The sequence below is a fragment of the Zingiber officinale genome, chromosome 5B, assembly GCF_018446385.1.
Source record: "Zingiber officinale cultivar Zhangliang chromosome 5B, Zo_v1.1, whole genome shotgun sequence".
Lineage (NCBI taxonomy): Eukaryota > Viridiplantae > Streptophyta > Magnoliopsida > Zingiberales > Zingiberaceae > Zingiber > Zingiber officinale.
In genome coordinates this window covers 73,839,560-73,855,037 of record NC_055995.1, presented here as the reverse complement: position 1 = coordinate 73,855,037, position 15,478 = coordinate 73,839,560, and the positions used below count along the sequence as shown (strand labels likewise).

At 44.7% G+C, this 15,478-nt stretch overlaps 2 protein-coding genes across 5 annotated transcripts; one reads left to right on the top strand and one right to left on the bottom strand.

The window, feature by feature from the left end:
* Nucleotides 1-448: 448 nt before the first annotated feature.
* Nucleotides 449-3,605, bottom strand: LOC121984533 (transcription factor SRM1-like). Of its 4 annotated transcripts, XM_042537505.1 has the most exons (4): nucleotides 3,322-3,605; nucleotides 3,147-3,209; nucleotides 2,687-3,056; nucleotides 449-992 (listed from the first exon to the last, which is right to left on the bottom strand). In XM_042537505.1, the coding sequence occupies exons 3-4, from the start codon at nucleotides 3,034-3,036 to the stop codon at nucleotides 536-538; spliced, it is 807 nt and encodes a 268-aa protein (XP_042393439.1). In that variant the 5' UTR covers nucleotides 3,037-3,056; nucleotides 3,147-3,209; nucleotides 3,322-3,605; the 3' UTR covers nucleotides 449-535. The 4 variants fall into 4 exon arrangements, with proteins under 4 accessions (XP_042393439.1, XP_042393438.1, XP_042393437.1 ...); XM_042537504.1 differs by having other exon boundaries at nucleotides 3,147-3,605; XM_042537503.1 differs by lacking the exon at nucleotides 3,147-3,209 and having other exon boundaries at nucleotides 2,687-3,110; nucleotides 3,419-3,604.
* Nucleotides 3,606-4,585: 980 nt separating this feature from the next.
* On the top strand, nucleotides 4,586-7,752 carry LOC121984532 (O-glucosyltransferase rumi-like). Its single transcript, XM_042537501.1, has 6 exons — nucleotides 4,586-4,905; nucleotides 5,752-6,464; nucleotides 6,572-6,764; nucleotides 6,912-6,976; nucleotides 7,055-7,265; nucleotides 7,338-7,752. The coding sequence occupies exons 1-6, from the start codon at nucleotides 4,732-4,734 to the stop codon at nucleotides 7,698-7,700; spliced, it is 1,719 nt and encodes a 572-aa protein (XP_042393435.1). The 5' UTR covers nucleotides 4,586-4,731; the 3' UTR covers nucleotides 7,701-7,752.
* The last annotated feature ends 7,726 nt before the right edge of the window (nucleotides 7,753-15,478 follow it).

Here is a 15,478-nt window from a genome sequence, read left to right as displayed (position 1 = left end):
TAAACTAAGAAAATACTTTTAATATTGAATGTGTTATTATTATTATTTTAATAAAATTTTTATATTCTTTTATTTTTTTATATGAAAATATAAATATGAATGATAGTTAAATTACTAGTTAATTTAAATTTATACGTGTAGTTATGCAATATGAAATGTTGAGTATAAATGATAGTATATATATACAAAATTAGTTATCTATTTATATGTAAATGAATTTTTTTAAAAATATTTTTCTAATTATTAATCATGTATAATATGATTTTAAGGATTTTTAGTAGGATCACACGATTCTACGATCCGATCCTGACCGATCCAATTCTGACCCTAAATCGATTCTGTGTAGAATCGTGATTCTACAAACTATACATCGATCTATGTTTTATATTTTGATGCCGACGAAAAGCAACCAGTAACTAAGCAACTTAAGAACTCTTGAGAGTACTAGAAAACCGAAAACGACGTATAACCCTTTATTTTGATATAATCGACCTACCGAGATGCATTACAAGGAACAACCTGCCTTCAGCTGATACTATCTATGTGTTGCCGGTGGAATGTTCACTGGGGCGCCAGACACTACACTTGCAGAAACCGGAGCTCGCAAGCCGTAAACGGGGAGGTTAACTGGCGTGCCTACTGCTGGAATGAGAAGGCCGGCAACAGGTTGTCCGATGGTTGCTCTATACACATTCACGGCTGGAGGTGTGCCTGACGGCTGAGACGATTGTTTGATGGGCTTCAGTGTATTCATAGCCAACCCACTAACATGACCGGTGATTGCCCCTTGAGCTGCTGATACATCTCCATTGTCTATGCTTGTAATGTCGTGAATGCTGGTCCTTCGGCGCTCCTTGTTCACTGAGTTCAACCGAATGAAGTATTTTTGTGCGTGGCTTGCGACTTGTGTCGGTGTTCTTGATATTACAAAGTTGCGGGAAATGCTCCTCCAATCACCTTTCCCATATTTATCGAGTCCGAGGAGAAACAATCTGTAGAAGATTCAAAATATTAGTGAAGAATTCTACAAACAATCAACTGTACAATACAAGATCAGTAGACCACAGACTAGTAATCTGATATCGATAAGAAGCCTACTAGCAGGATGTAGTTGAACAAAAATGGAGCGAGCAATAGAAATAACCAAAATTGCAAGGCGACAAAGCGAACCACGATACAAGTTCCCCTCATAATGGAGCAGATTCATGATGCAGAAGTTTGTAGAATTTCAAAGATGTAAACATTTGCAAGTTTCATCATCCTCGCAAAGTGCTTGGTTAACACTTCTCGCGACATAAAGTCGATAAAAGTACAATATGGAACATCTGAAAGTTTCATAATTTCCACAAAGTGTTCGGTTAGCACATCTAGCAACATAAACTCGACAAAACTACTAACTTATGTTTCAAATACGAATTCAGCTAGTACTTCTGATGATTAGATAGAGTCATAATTTCCAATTTACAAATGGAAGTAGACAACAGAGATGACAATGCCGAAGGGCATTTAGCTTCCCATCCCCACCTCATATAGGAAGCGAGGAAACAGGACACTAGTACTAACTAAATAGATAAGAAACAGAATGAATTGTGTTCAGTAGGATTTCTAAATTTATGCTCGGTAGGCTTTCTACAATCAATAGAATAAGGATCTGACCTCTGGTTTGTGTTCCAAACACTGCCAATCTGCTCGTATCGCCTCGATATATCGCAAATATAACATGGTTTCAATTCAGCATAGCCAAAATATCCTAATGCCGATGTACCGGCACAATAATAACAGACTATCAACCCGATATCGACATTGCCGACATTCAGAAAAAGAATTTTGTAATTCTAACCTCATACCAAACCATAACTAAGTGTCATAGCACTGTCTTGCAGTAAGTGTTAAGCGAACAAGATATAAGTAACCCGCGCTACTCCGAAAAATTAAACTCACACATAAAAGTTATACTACATGGTGAAAATCTACAAATGACAGATTATTTACTCAAAATAACACCTTCAAAATTCCCCAGAGAACTCCCAAAGTTAAATCACAACAAATACACAATTATAATAACTATGATTTTATAACTATTACAACTGGGCAGTTATAGCAACTACAAGACCGTAGTCACTACAACACAATGTTGATTGGTATTGAACTATTGATCATAAATAAAATATCAGATACGATTTATAACTACTATAACATAATGTCGACCAACGTTAATCGGTGTTTACCAAAGATGAATTGCTCATATTGTAACAGTTATGTAATTGCTACATCTCATAGTGTTATTAGTATTGATAAAAGTTAAAGTGCTGCTAGAATATAATATTTATCACTTTTGACGAAGTGTCTATAGTCACAGTCACGATTGCTAAAACACAGTGTTATTAGTGTTGATTAGAGTTGAAGTATCTATGTTGTAGCAGCTAGTTGTTACAATTGTGTAGCAGTTACTTATCGTAGCTGTTATAATTGTGTAGTGGCTACGAACTTGTAGATGCAACAACAGCTTCAAAAGTAAGAGTAGTATCGGAAACAAAAATGTACTGATGCGGGATGAGACGCTCTTTTGATTATAAATGAAAGAGGGGCGTCATTCGGACGATTCCAATAAACAGGAGATCTATTAAGCATCACAAAGTAATTAAGAAGACATGTATACGAAACGGAGGAACTGAGGTGAGCTAACCTGTGCTCATCTTCAGTCCAAGCTATTCCCTTTCTGCGCTCTTGTTCTGCCCGAGATACTTTCCCACTGTGCCCGACGCCGCCGCCGCCGGCGTCAGTGGCATGGTCAGCACCATCTGACGGAGACGGGTAGAAAGGCAGAGGGACTCTACCGGACTGGATGCGATTGACATCCTCTACTAAAAGGTCATAGTGGTCCTTCACATCTTCGACGGTTTTCCCAGGCACATCAGCTGCGATTTTCTCCCACCGCTCGCCGCAACCCTCTGGGTGGGTTGCTATCGCATTCTCGAATGCTTTTTCCTGGTCTCTGGTCCAGGACGAGCCACAACCCTCCACTTCCATCGCCATGTAGCTGAATCGGGAGGAAACTAGATGAAGAAGAAAGGTGGGATTTTTGCTCTGGTTTTAGATCTGGCGGCTTTCTGAACGGGAAAAAAAAAGTTAGGGTTTATAGATACCTGAGGAACACGGCGAGGATGGAGTATTTGGGAAGTAAACAAACGCAGGCGGAATTAGGTTTTCTGCAATCTCAAGGGGGAGAAATTGGGGTTTTGGAGATTGAAAGCGACTTAGAGAAACCAGACAAAGAACCAGATAGATGCAATTGTAGGGGTGAAAAGAACAAAAGAGAACCTTGTGGACGACGGCGACGGGGGCGAAAAATGATTTCTTTTATGCCCTAGAGATCGATCCGAGGAACAAACTTCGCAGTAAAAATCGAAACTTTTACCTACTAGCTCGAGCAGGAGCAACAAATTGTTACTCCGATCATTCAACACTCGTTTGTTTTCTGAATCGAAACCAGCCGCGCAAGCGTCGGAGCAGCTCAACATCGCCCTCGATGAAATGAATGCGAGCATGCCATCCATGGAGGAAAGAAAGGTCCAAGCGGCCAACCGCTTCTGTATTCCCTCGCGTAGTGGATAAGGACTTTCCAGCTCGATCCAGGGAAGAAAAAACGGGTGGAATTTTAACCGCAGTGAAATTGTAAAATCTTGAAAGATCCGGGAAAGGAAAGTCGTTGTGATTCCGTTTCAAGGGCTTCTATAAGAATGAAATTAGCAGATAATAACCTTTTTTTACAATTTGATAGGAATATTATAAAAAAAAATAAAAGAAGGAATGACTTTACGTAGATTAAAAATATATTTATAATTGAAAAGATTATAATCATATTGACGCATTGTAATGTTATAAAAAAATGATATAAGATTTAGGAAAAAATGAATTGTATTTGAATCTTCGGCAAATCACTGAGCCGAACCACCTCGCTAAAGTTATCAAATATCGGAATCACATAGATAAATTTTAAAATTATCAAATTATATATGTAATTTTATTTTTTCTCTCTCGTCAATTGTTCTACTGTACAATCGATTCAAGAAACTATAGTACGGATAAAGAAGGTCGGGGACATTAAAATTATGATAATCAATTTGGAATTGATTGTCATAGGATAACAATCCATTAAAAATTTAATTCATATTAAAAAATTATTATTCTTGATATAATATATAAAAATAATATTTAACGATATAAATATAATTAGGAGAATTAAATGAAGAAATTTTAAGTTTTCTAATTTATTAATTAATTTTGATTAAAATTGGATTAAAAGTGACTGGTGATATAAAACATTTAGATTAATTTTATTACTAATTCTTTTTATTAAAATATTATTTTTATATTTTATATTATGAATAATAATTTTTTAATTATGAATCAAATATACAGAGGGGTAAAAGTAAAATTAAGTGCGTGATTTAGTGATTTTGAACTTACTATTTGGATATTTGACAATATTAATATGTGGTTTATAATTTGTCGTTGTTAAAAAAAAATAAAAAAACTAAAAATAAAAATCTACAGTGAGGAACATGGCGGTGGTGACGTCAATCAGCTGCTGTTACAGCCTACTTCCTCCCCCTCTCTCTCTCGATTCACCTCCGCAATTGATTGCTCCTCCTGGATGCGGCAAAACCGCGCCTTTCTTGTTCTTCTGCTCTAGCTGCTTCTAGAGTCCGACGCGGTCGCGGGCGGACAATGGCGATGAGGGCGAGGCTAGGGCGGTTGTGGGACGGATCCGAGGAGAGAAACACTTCGTCGGAGACTAAGGGGAAGAGCGGCAGCCCCGGGCCGAAGCGTTTCCCCATCAGGATGATCGTCGCCGTCTTGGTTGCCCTATTTGTGCTGGTCTACTTCTACTCCAGCGGCACGGTGAGTTCCTCTCCCTCCGTTGGATCTCGATCTGCTGCTTTTGTTTTCTGGAATTACCCTCGCAGATTACTTGTTTCTGTTGTAATGCCCCTTTTCCATCCTTCAGTTGCATGAAAGTGACGAACCCTAAACACTTTCCTATTTTAACCTAATTTGCAGTTCCATCAATAAAGCTTCAAACTTCTTAACCAGAGTGAGTTTACATGATTGGAATAGGTTAAAGGATAACCGAATGGATCCTTGTTTATTCGATTGTAGCTAGATCTTGAAACTGTCATTGTTTCTGTACATTGTTCATGCCAATTCAACTGCACATTTAATTGTCAGACAAAATAAACAACTACATCAACTTGCTTCGCTTCTCATAGTCTCATCACATTTATGGAATCCATTTAACCAGCAACTGCAAAAGAAGACTGCATCATACTCATATGGAACTCATATGAATTAATGCCCGTATTTCATTCGATATTTTTTATCACATATCTATCTTTTTTCACAATAATTTGCAGTCATTACAGCAGAAGCAAGCTGCTTTTGTAGTTCTTGCTTTACCCCTTTAGTAAACAAGAGAAACTCCAACAAAATCCAGTGAATGAAAACAATCATAGTATGCCTTATAAATGAAAAATTCTAGCTGACTTCTCAGTAAATGTTATCACAGCTAAACATATTTTGTCTTCATAGATTGACTTCTTTTAAGGTTTTTGAGGTGTGCCAATGTATCTGTATGCATCTATTACTACAGTTTCGCATTGCCTGTCTATTGTTACGTCGGTAAATCACGACATATTGGTATATACATAGATTAAATTTTCCTCCCATGTTTGGACATCCAATTTGCAGAGCTTCAGTCGGAGTGAACGAGGAGTTGATTCACAATCTCTTATAGAACGGAACTCTAAAGCACAATCAGTTCCTACTACTACTATCACACAACCCTCTGAAGTACAATCAAGTCCTTCGGTTACAACACAACCATCTGAGGCACAATCAATTCCTACTGCTACTGCTGCTGCTGCTGTTACAGAACCGTCTGAAGTAGAATCAAGTCCTTCTACACAACCTTCCAAAGCACAAGCAGTCCCTATTAAATTGAACTGTCCAAATGAAGCAGCACCCGTCTGCCAAAGATCTTCTAGCCTAGCATCTACTCTCTCCCTCAAAACACCCCAATTATCCCCTACTTGTCCTGAATACTTTCGGTGGATTCACGAGGACTTGCGCCCTTGGAAATCCGATGGAATAACAAAGGAATTAATTGAAAGTGCTAAGAGTTTAGCAACCTTCCGTTTGGTGGTTCTTGATGGCCGAGTTTATGTTGAGGAATACTTTGGACATTCAATGACAAGGAATGTGTTCACCCTCTGGGGTATCATCCAGCTCATTAACAGATATCCTGGGCGTGTACCTGATCTTGATCTCATGTTCAACTGCATGGACCAACCATCTGTCAAGTCTGCTCAGTATAGCCCATCAACTCTGCCACCAGTCTTTCATTATTGCAAGGATGATCAGACATCGGATATTCTCTTCCCTGACTGGTCCTTCTGGGGTTGGTAATGACTCGATTTCTCCTGGTAGTTTTGTCGCTCTGCTTATTATCGTTATCATTCATTCTTTTTTGAGCTGTTTTATGCTTAACTGGTTATGACAATATTGGAAGGCCCGACACCAATATAAAACCATGGGCACCTTTGATGGAGGAGATGAAGCAAGCAAACGAAGAGATGAAGTGGGTAGATAGAGAGCCATATGCCTTTTGGAAGGGTAATCCAACTATGGGTGCCAATAGGCAGGAGCTTCTACAGTGTAATGTCACCAGGGAACAGGACTGGAATGGTCGAATCTATACTCAGGTACGGCTTGAATTAGCTTTATTTCAGATTTGAGTTCGACTAGTAAAACTATAAATCTTTGCAATCCCTTGTACTATAAAGAAACTGATATTTGGTGTGGTTCTTGTCTCTCATTCATCGCTGAAAAACATGTTTCTACCTTCTAAGGATTGGAGTCGCGAGGAAGAGCAAGGGTACCAGAGCTCAAACTTGGCTAAACAATGCAACTATAGGTAAATTGCTTCTGATTTCATAAGAATACGCAATCTCGAAAACCAAACATCTTACCTAGGAACAGTTGTGGTCAACAGATACAGAATTTATGTAGATGGTCTTGCATGGTCAGTGAGCCAGAAGTATGTAATGGCATGCGATTCACCCACATTGTTTATCGACACACCTTGGTATGAGTTTTTCCAAAGAGGTCTCATGCCAGGGCATCACTACTGGCCTATACCAGAGAACGATAAGTGTAAAGCTATCAAATTTGCAGTTGACTGGGGTAATAAGCACCATAAGGAGGTATGAGCAAAACACAATGTCTGGTGCACAAATCCATGTGGGTTCCTAATCGCCATTGGCATTAATTAACAGGCACAAGCTATGGGAAAAGCAAGCTTCAAATTCTTCGAAGAAGAAGTGAAGATGGATTATGTTTACGATTACATGTTGCACGTGCTCACCGACTATGCCGAACTTTTAAGATATAAGCCTACCGTGCCAGAGAAAGCCACTGAGATATGCTTGGAATCCATGGCCTGCCATGTACAAGACAATGTCAAGAAATTCATGTTGGAGTCGATGGAGAAATCAACAGGTGTTTCGGAGCCATGTAAATTACCTCCGCCTTTCGCTCCAGAAGAACTCCGACAGCTGAATGACAAGAAAGCCGATGCAGTCAGGCAAACGATCAGCTGGCAGCAAAATGCTCGGGCAGAACGGAGAAGGAAGTTCTAGGCAGTTGGAGCTTGATCTAGACTGAAATGTCGGAAGCTGTCGAGTTTCATAATATACGGGCAAAAATGGCGTGTTTCATTTAATGAATCGGTCAAATGAGTATTTATATATATATATATATAAATTATCAAATGTACACTCCATTATCTTTTTTTTTTATTATTCTGAAAGTATTCCTATAGCTATTACAATGTGGTACAGTAGAATATTTCACTCTAATTAAAATTATTATGTATAAATATTATTATATTAAAATATTATTTATCAATTTATCTAAATTATTTAAACTCTATTAAAATCAATTTAACTTAGTCAAAAATCACTTTAAAATTTTTACAGCAGTTACTTAATTGCTATTAGGGGTGAGCGGTCAACCCGTCAAATCGATCAATCTGCTTATACCGACCCGAACCGAATCGAAAAAATAAAATTCGCCGGATATAGGGCCGGATGTAGGGTCATGATATTACATTATTCGATTTAGTAGGGCCGGATAGTTTTTTATCCCAATAATCGAACTCATCCGATCCGCGATCACCCCTACTTTTAGCAACTACTGCCGATAAGTTGTAACATGTTATAATAGCTACTGCGGATAAGCTGCTACACGTTGTAGTAGTTACTGCCGATAAGTTGTTACACGTTGTAGCAGCTATTGACGATTAGCTACTACAACATGTAATGAGTAATGTCTATTATCATTTTAAAATATTTTATTTTTTATTTTTTATTATTTTATATTTATATTTATATTTTATATTTCATTGGATATAGGGTCGGATATCCAAATAACTGACAACCCGTTGGATATTTAATACATAATAATCGCCGGATATAGGGACGGATGTAGGGTCATGATATTACATTATCCGATCTAGTAGGGCCGGATAGTTTTTTATCCCAATAACCGAATCAACCTGATCCACGATCACCCCTAATTGCTATAATAGTATATTAGCTATTACATGTGGTAAAAAATAAACTTTCCGTCAATCTATTTTTAGGCTAATAAGAAGAAGATAAATTATGAATGGTTACTAGTCATTAGTGTAAATGACCAAGGTATAGGGGAAAGTCTGCTCGAACGTGTTGAATTTCGGCCCTAAGATTTCATGTGATAACAATTCATACTGATCCTGTCCGAACCAGAAGTCAACAGACGCTGGGCACGTGATGCTCCCTGACTCGCTGATGTAGATCTCTAACTGGTGGCACGATGCTCCGGCTAACCTGCACAGAAGTCGGGCCGGGAAGGGGGTTCCCGGCAACGACCCTCCGACGCTCAAGTCAGGTAAATCACGATGAACAAGGTGGCTCCCAAAGTCTCAGAGTACGTACCCAGAATCCTCCTTTGCCGGCGAAACCTGAGGTTCTTTATATAGAGCTGTGAAATGTTTGGGCACGCGTACCAAGGTGCATAAGTGTCCTAGGTATGCGGCTGTCAGAAAGCTTACCTGTCCTTTCCTAGGTATGCGGCTGTCAGAAAGCTTACCTGACCCATATCGCTACAGTCAAAGCATGCCCTCGATGGGACAGCAGAATCCCCTGTCACAAGATTTGGAGCATGGCACACACGTGAAACCTACCGGTTGTCAGAGAAAGAAATCCTCTGGCCTTTTCCCTTGCTCCAAACTTGTAGTCCGAGCGGACAGATCCCTAAACATCCGACCGGACATCCGCAGTGGTTTACTTGTGCTTTGTGGAGACTAATAAACAGGGGTGCTTTATGACTGTGGTCGGTCAAAATGTCAGCTCGGTCCATGACCTTTTTAACTGAGCATCGGAACCCCGATTTGACAGGGTGCCTTCCAACTATAAGTGCGAGCCGGCCGGACCCATTCGGGTACTCGATTCCATCGGCCGGCCGGCAGTCCAGTCGGACCGGCCGTCTACGGCCGTCCGTCCGGTCGGACCACACTCTCCTCTGGATGGGCGGCTGTTCCGGTGACTTCCACTTGGCGTTGACTTTGCAAGAGGGGGGGGCCCGCTCTTACTACCGGATCACTTGTCTTCCCTTCAAGTCTAGTCGAAGGAGGCGCATAGTCCGATTGACTGGACTGTGAGTCTAGCCGAACAGCTCCTCCATGCTAATACTCTCCGCCCGGTCAGCAGCAGAGATATCCTTGAATGAATCAATGATGACCTTCACCGGATCTCCTCGCGTTCTGCGCCAATCTTCGACATCAATGTCGATTATACCTTCATTAAATGCTCCGAATGATTGACTGCCACGTGGAGCAATGCCATCAGAGTACGGAGGCGGTTGCATGATATTTTGATGTGATCGAAGCAATTCGAAATAAACGGCTAGATGTATGCTTTGATTCCCGTGACCTGGATCCGATGGTGGAGGCCGGCCGACCCTCACCCTATAAATTCTTCGTTTCCTTCTCACCTTCACACGCCTCCATTACCTCTACTGTTGCTCTCTGCGCTTTGGAGCTCCGGCGATCTTGTTGCTGCCTTCTGACGCTCTCCGGCGCCTTTCCTCGATCCATCTCCCCTCAGTAAGGTTTTAGATCTTTCCTCCTTCCTTTCCGGTATCTAATTCGCATTTCTTCCCCTAGCTCCAGTCTTTGAAATTCCATTTCTTCATCTTTGGAACTTCCTTTTTTGATTTCTCCTATCCGGATCATGGCCAGTTCCTCTCATCTCGAAGAACAATCCCTAGGCCCATGGTATACTACCATGCGATCCCGTTTCGAACAACGGGATTTTGATATATTGGCTGACAATTTCGAAATCCCCGAGGATATCGAAGTTCGCCTAGCTGGTCCTGCCGCTCGGCCACACAGACCGCCGCGCGGTGGTTTCTGTGTCTTTCGCGACCAATTTACCGCCGGTCTGCGGTTCCCCGTACATCCCTTTATAGCAGACGTCTGTAATTATTTTGGCGTGCCGCTCGGAAGTTTAGTACCAAATACCTTCCGTCTCCTCTGCGGCGTTGTCGTTTTGTTTAAGATTCACAACATTCTCCTCCGACCGGAGGTCTTCTTTTATTTCTATTATCCTAAGCAAGCCGAGCCGGGCACCTTTATGTTCCAAGCTCGGCCCGGTTTGGTCTTCTTCAATAAACTACCCACTTCCAATAAACATTGGAAGGACTATTATTTCTACATCCGCATGCCCAATCAGCCAAACTTTCCGACCCAGTGGCAAGTCAGTCTACCTCCTACTCCCGAGTTGAAGAAATTCAAGACCCGACCGGATTATCTTCACGCCGCAAATGTACTAGCCGGTCTGCGGCTCGACATCAACAAACTTCTTCACGAGGGAGTGATGTACATTTTTGGGCTGAGTCCTATACGGACCCCACTTCCGACCGGCTTCGGTAAGAATTTTGCTTGGGCCCTTGCTTTAATTGCTAACTGATTTCTTCTTCTCTTCATGCAGCCGACATCGTCATGGACTCGGTGATGGCCGGCGTTCTGAAGAGGAAGGCAACGGCGCTGGAGGCCGCGGCGGCCAAGGAAATGAAGGCGCTGGGTATTCAGCTGGTCGGTTCTCACGAAGGAGAGAGCGGCACCAGCCGAATCGGCCAGCCTCTCAACAACAGTGGCCAGCTACCCTCCAGGAACCAACGGCCCCGAGGAAGGGTCCGTCGGGAGGAGGAACAACCATCGCAAAGAGGCGCCGGTGGAGACTCACGCTCGGCTACCTCCGGTCCAACCCTCCGACCGCCGCCGTGGTCGCTAAAGGCAAGGCGCCTGCGAGACCATTTCGTCCGACCGGACGCCTTCGACTGGGACGAGCTGACCGCCCCGGTTGAGGCCACTCCGGTCCGACACTCTCCCCGCCGCTGCTCACCCAACGCTCACCATCCATTCGCGGTTTTCGCGATCCGGTCGGGCGATCCACGTCACGGCCGCACGGGTTACTCTTCATCTTCCAATCAAGTCAAGTCGAACGCCCACCGTGCCCGAGCACACCATTACTTTGAAAGGGCCCTCGCCGAGATGTGGGCCGACGCCCGGGCGCGCGTCTTAGCCAACAGCCACATGCAAGCTGCTACGGTAAGTTTGTTGTTTTTTGAAGTTTTGCCGAAATATTTCCGCTCGGCTTTTAACACCTGCGCCTTCTTGCTTCGGAGATGGGTGGAAGAGATAGTTGTCTCCAGGCTATGGCGGACGAGGAGATAAGGCAATTGCGCGGTCCGAGCGGCTCCCAAGGCCCTTCCTACTCCGAAATGCAAAAGAGTCAAGAAAGCTCAAACTCGCTAGCGAAAGAAAACAACCGACTGTGCCCACGCCCTAACCGAGTCCGGCGATGTCAAGTCGCTGACACAAAGATAACTCGCCACCACTCTAAGAACACCCATCTCCGATCCGGAGAAGAAAACGTGGAGGCCCGGGGCTGAGTCAAGATAAAGGAGCCGACGAGCACGACCGAGAGAAGGCAGGCCGCTCGGCCGATGCGGAGAAGATTGAACGTCTGAATGACGCCCTCACAAGCTCCCAGGCAACCTTCAAAGAATACCAGGATGCCGAGCCGAGCCGAGTCGCCGCTCTCCGATAAAGCCACATCCGATCGCCCAAGTTCTCGGAGAAAATTTGCGAGCGGATGTACTCGGCTTTCGACTTGGCCATTACGGCCACTGTGACCTATCTGAAGTCGAAGGGCCTTCTTCCGGAGTCCACCAATATTCCGGCCGGCGATCAGGTGGAGCTCCTGAGCAACATTCCGAGGGACCTCTACGACTACATCGAGTAATTCTTGTAATTTCGCCGCTCGGCTGAACATGAACCTTTTTGTACTTAGGCCACTCGGCCTAAGGTTTTAATTTTAATGAAATGCTTTCCTTTCGTGTACTCCATCTTTTTGCACTGTTCCCTTGCTAACACTTGTGCTGTCCGCTCGTCTACTATCACATCATACCTTTGGCATTCGAGGTGCATTCTTGCAAGTGTTTTCCCCAGCTCTTCCGTTCGGCCGAATATCATTCTGTGTTGCTAGCCAGAATCGCTCGTTATAAGCCGATCCGAACCTTTTATACCTCGAGTCTGATAATTGCAGTGTCGACGATATTCCGCTCGAATTATTTATAGACGCCGACGCGTCTCTCGATGTTTAACGTCGGAGCTCGACGACACTTATATTTATAGCCGGACGGCGCGGCTCATGATCTTTAACGACGGAGCTCGTCGGTTCGTCCGCTCGGATTATTTATAGACGCCGGCTCGTCTCTCGATTTTTAACGACGGAGCTCGTCGGCGCGGATATTTATAGCCGGACGGCGCGGCTCTCGATCTTTAACGACGGAGCTCGTCGGCGCGGATATTTATGGCCGGACGGCGCGACTCTCGATCTTTAACGACGGAGCTCGTCGGTTCGTCCGCTCGGATTATTTATAGACGCTGACTCGTCTCTCGATTTTTAACGACGGAGCTCGTCGGTTCGTCCGCTCGGATTATTTATAGACGCCGACTCGTCTCTCGATCTTTAACGACGGAGCTCGTCGGCGCGGATATTTATAGCCGGACGGCGCGGCTCTACGATTTAACGTCTGGGCTAGACGGCCTTTAAGGCTAACTCCTTACCAGGTCAAGCGACCTTGGCCTTCCTTTCAGCAGAGAATACTCAATGTGCTTTCATCTTTCTACTTCCTGCATCGCAAGTACATAGGCGACCAAAAAGTATATAAATTTACATTTAGCGCACCTTTCACCCAACTTGGAGAACGTACTCCTGGCCGAACGGCTCAGGGTCTGCTTCATCGGGCATTTTGGCTCGAATAATTTGCCTCCGTCCGGACGGCACGGGGCCTTCGTTCCTCGAGCGCTTGGCTCGACCCATTTACCTCCGGCCGAGCGGCGCGGGGCCTTCGTTCCTCGAGCGCTTGGCTCGACCCATTTACCTCCGGCCGAGCGGCGCGGGGCCTTCGTTCCTCGATGACAATGCCTTATATTCGCTCTTTTGACTTTTCATTTCTGCATTTCAAGTATTCAGTCAAAAAATGTACACAGGATGATTTACATAGGCACACCTTTCACCCCGCCCGGTAAGGCTGGAGGTGGTTCGCGCTCCACGGCCTATCTAGCTGCCGACCGTCCTCATCCTCCAAATAATACGCTCCCGAGCGGAGCTTTTCAATGATTTTGAAGGGACCTGCCCACGGAGCTTCAAGCTTGCCGACGTCGCCGACCGGCTTGACTTTCTTCCAGACCAGGTCGCCTACCTGGAATGATCTGGGAATGACGCGCCGGTTGTAGTTTTGCTTCATTCGTTGACGGTAGGCCATCAGCCGAACGGATGCCCTGGCTCGTTCCTCGTCAACCAAATCCAGCTCCATGTTCCTCCGCTCGACGTTGTCTTCATCGTAACATTGAACCCGGACGGACTCGACGCCGACTTCAACCGGAATGACCGCTTCGCCGCTGTACACCAGATGAAAAGGTGTAACGCCCGTTCCTTCCTTAGGAGTCGTCCGGATGGCCCATAAAACGCCCGGCACTTCATCCGGCCAACTTCCTCCCACGTGGTCGAGCCGAGCGCGCAGAATTCGATGGCTACTTCGGCTTGACCGTTGCTTTGGGGGTAAGCCACAGACGTGAAGTGTTGCTCGATGCCGTAGCTTTTGCACCAATCTTCCAGCACCTTCCCTGTGAATTGCCGCCCATTGTCGGAAACCAATCGGCGAGGGATACCGAACCTACAGATGATATGTTGCCAGATGAATTTCTTGACCATCTGCTCGGTGATCCTGGCTAGTGGCTCGGCCTCCACCCACTTGGAGAAATAATCGACCGCCACTAGCAAAAATTTCCTCTGCCCGGTCGCCATAGGAAATGGACCCACAATACCCATTCCCCATTGATCGAACGGACATTAGACGGTTGATGCCTTCATCTCCTCTGTCGGTCGGTGGGAGACGTTGTGATACTTCTGGCATGAAAGGCACGTAGATACTGTCCGAGCGGCGTCTATTTGTAAGGTCGGCCAAAAGTATCCAGCTAGCAAAATCTTCTTGGCTAGTGATCGTCCGCCCGGATGTCCTCCGCACGATCCTTGATGTACCTCTTGGAGGATGTAAGCCGAGTCTTCCGAGCTCACACACTTCAACAGCGGGCGAGAGAAAGCCTTCTTGTAGAGCTGATCGCCGATGAGTGTGAACCGACCGGCCCTCCTCCTGAGCAGCTGGGCTTCATCCCGACCGGCCGGTGTGGCTCCCGAGCGAAGGAACTCTATGATGGGTGTCCTCCAGTCGCTTGGAAATGTGAAGCCTTCCATCCGGTCGACGTGCGCCACCAGCAGTACTTTTTCAATTGGTTGCTGAATGGCGACCGGCGTTATAGAACTTGCTAGTTTGGCCAACTCATCGGCTGTCTGGTTCTCCGTTCGGGGAATCTTTTGAATAAGGACCTCTCGGAAAGTAGCTTTGTGTTTTTCAAAGGCTTCAGCGTAGAGCTTAAGCCGAACGCTGTTGATTTCAAAGGTACCAGAAAGTTGCTGAGCGGCCAACTGTGAATCCGAATAGAGAGTCACCCGACCGGCTCCCACATGCCGTGCTGCCTGTAATCCGGCTATGAGGGCCTCATACTCTGCCTCATTATTGGTGGCTTTGTAGTCCAGCCGGACGGATAGGTGCATCTTTTCTTCTTGAGGTGAGATCAGCAATATTCCAATCCCACTTCCGAGTCGAGTGGAAGACCCATCCACATATATCCTCCACAGAGCTTCCGGCTCTGGCCTCTGCACTTCGGTCACAAAATCAGCCAAGGATTGCGCTTTGATTGCCGAGCGGGGCTGGTATTGGATGTCAAATTCACTTAGTTCTGTCG

Coding starts and splice junctions, on each gene's coding strand:
- LOC121984533 (XM_042537502.1), bottom strand. CDS start 3,036: ATGGCGATGGAAGTGGAGGGTTGTGGCTCGTCCTGGACCAGAGACCAG. Junction 993..2,686: donor TGGACTGAAGATGAGCACAG/GTTAGCTCACCT, acceptor AATCTTCTACAG/ATTGTTTCTCCTCGGACTCG.
- LOC121984532 (XM_042537501.1), top strand. CDS start 4,732: ATGGCGATGAGGGCGAGGCTAGGGCGGTTGTGGGACGGATCCGAGGAG. Junction 4,906..5,751: donor ACTTCTACTCCAGCGGCACG/GTGAGTTCCTCT, acceptor TCCAATTTGCAG/AGCTTCAGTCGGAGTGAACG. Junction 6,465..6,571: donor GACTGGTCCTTCTGGGGTTG/GTAATGACTCGA, acceptor CAATATTGGAAG/GCCCGACACCAATATAAAAC.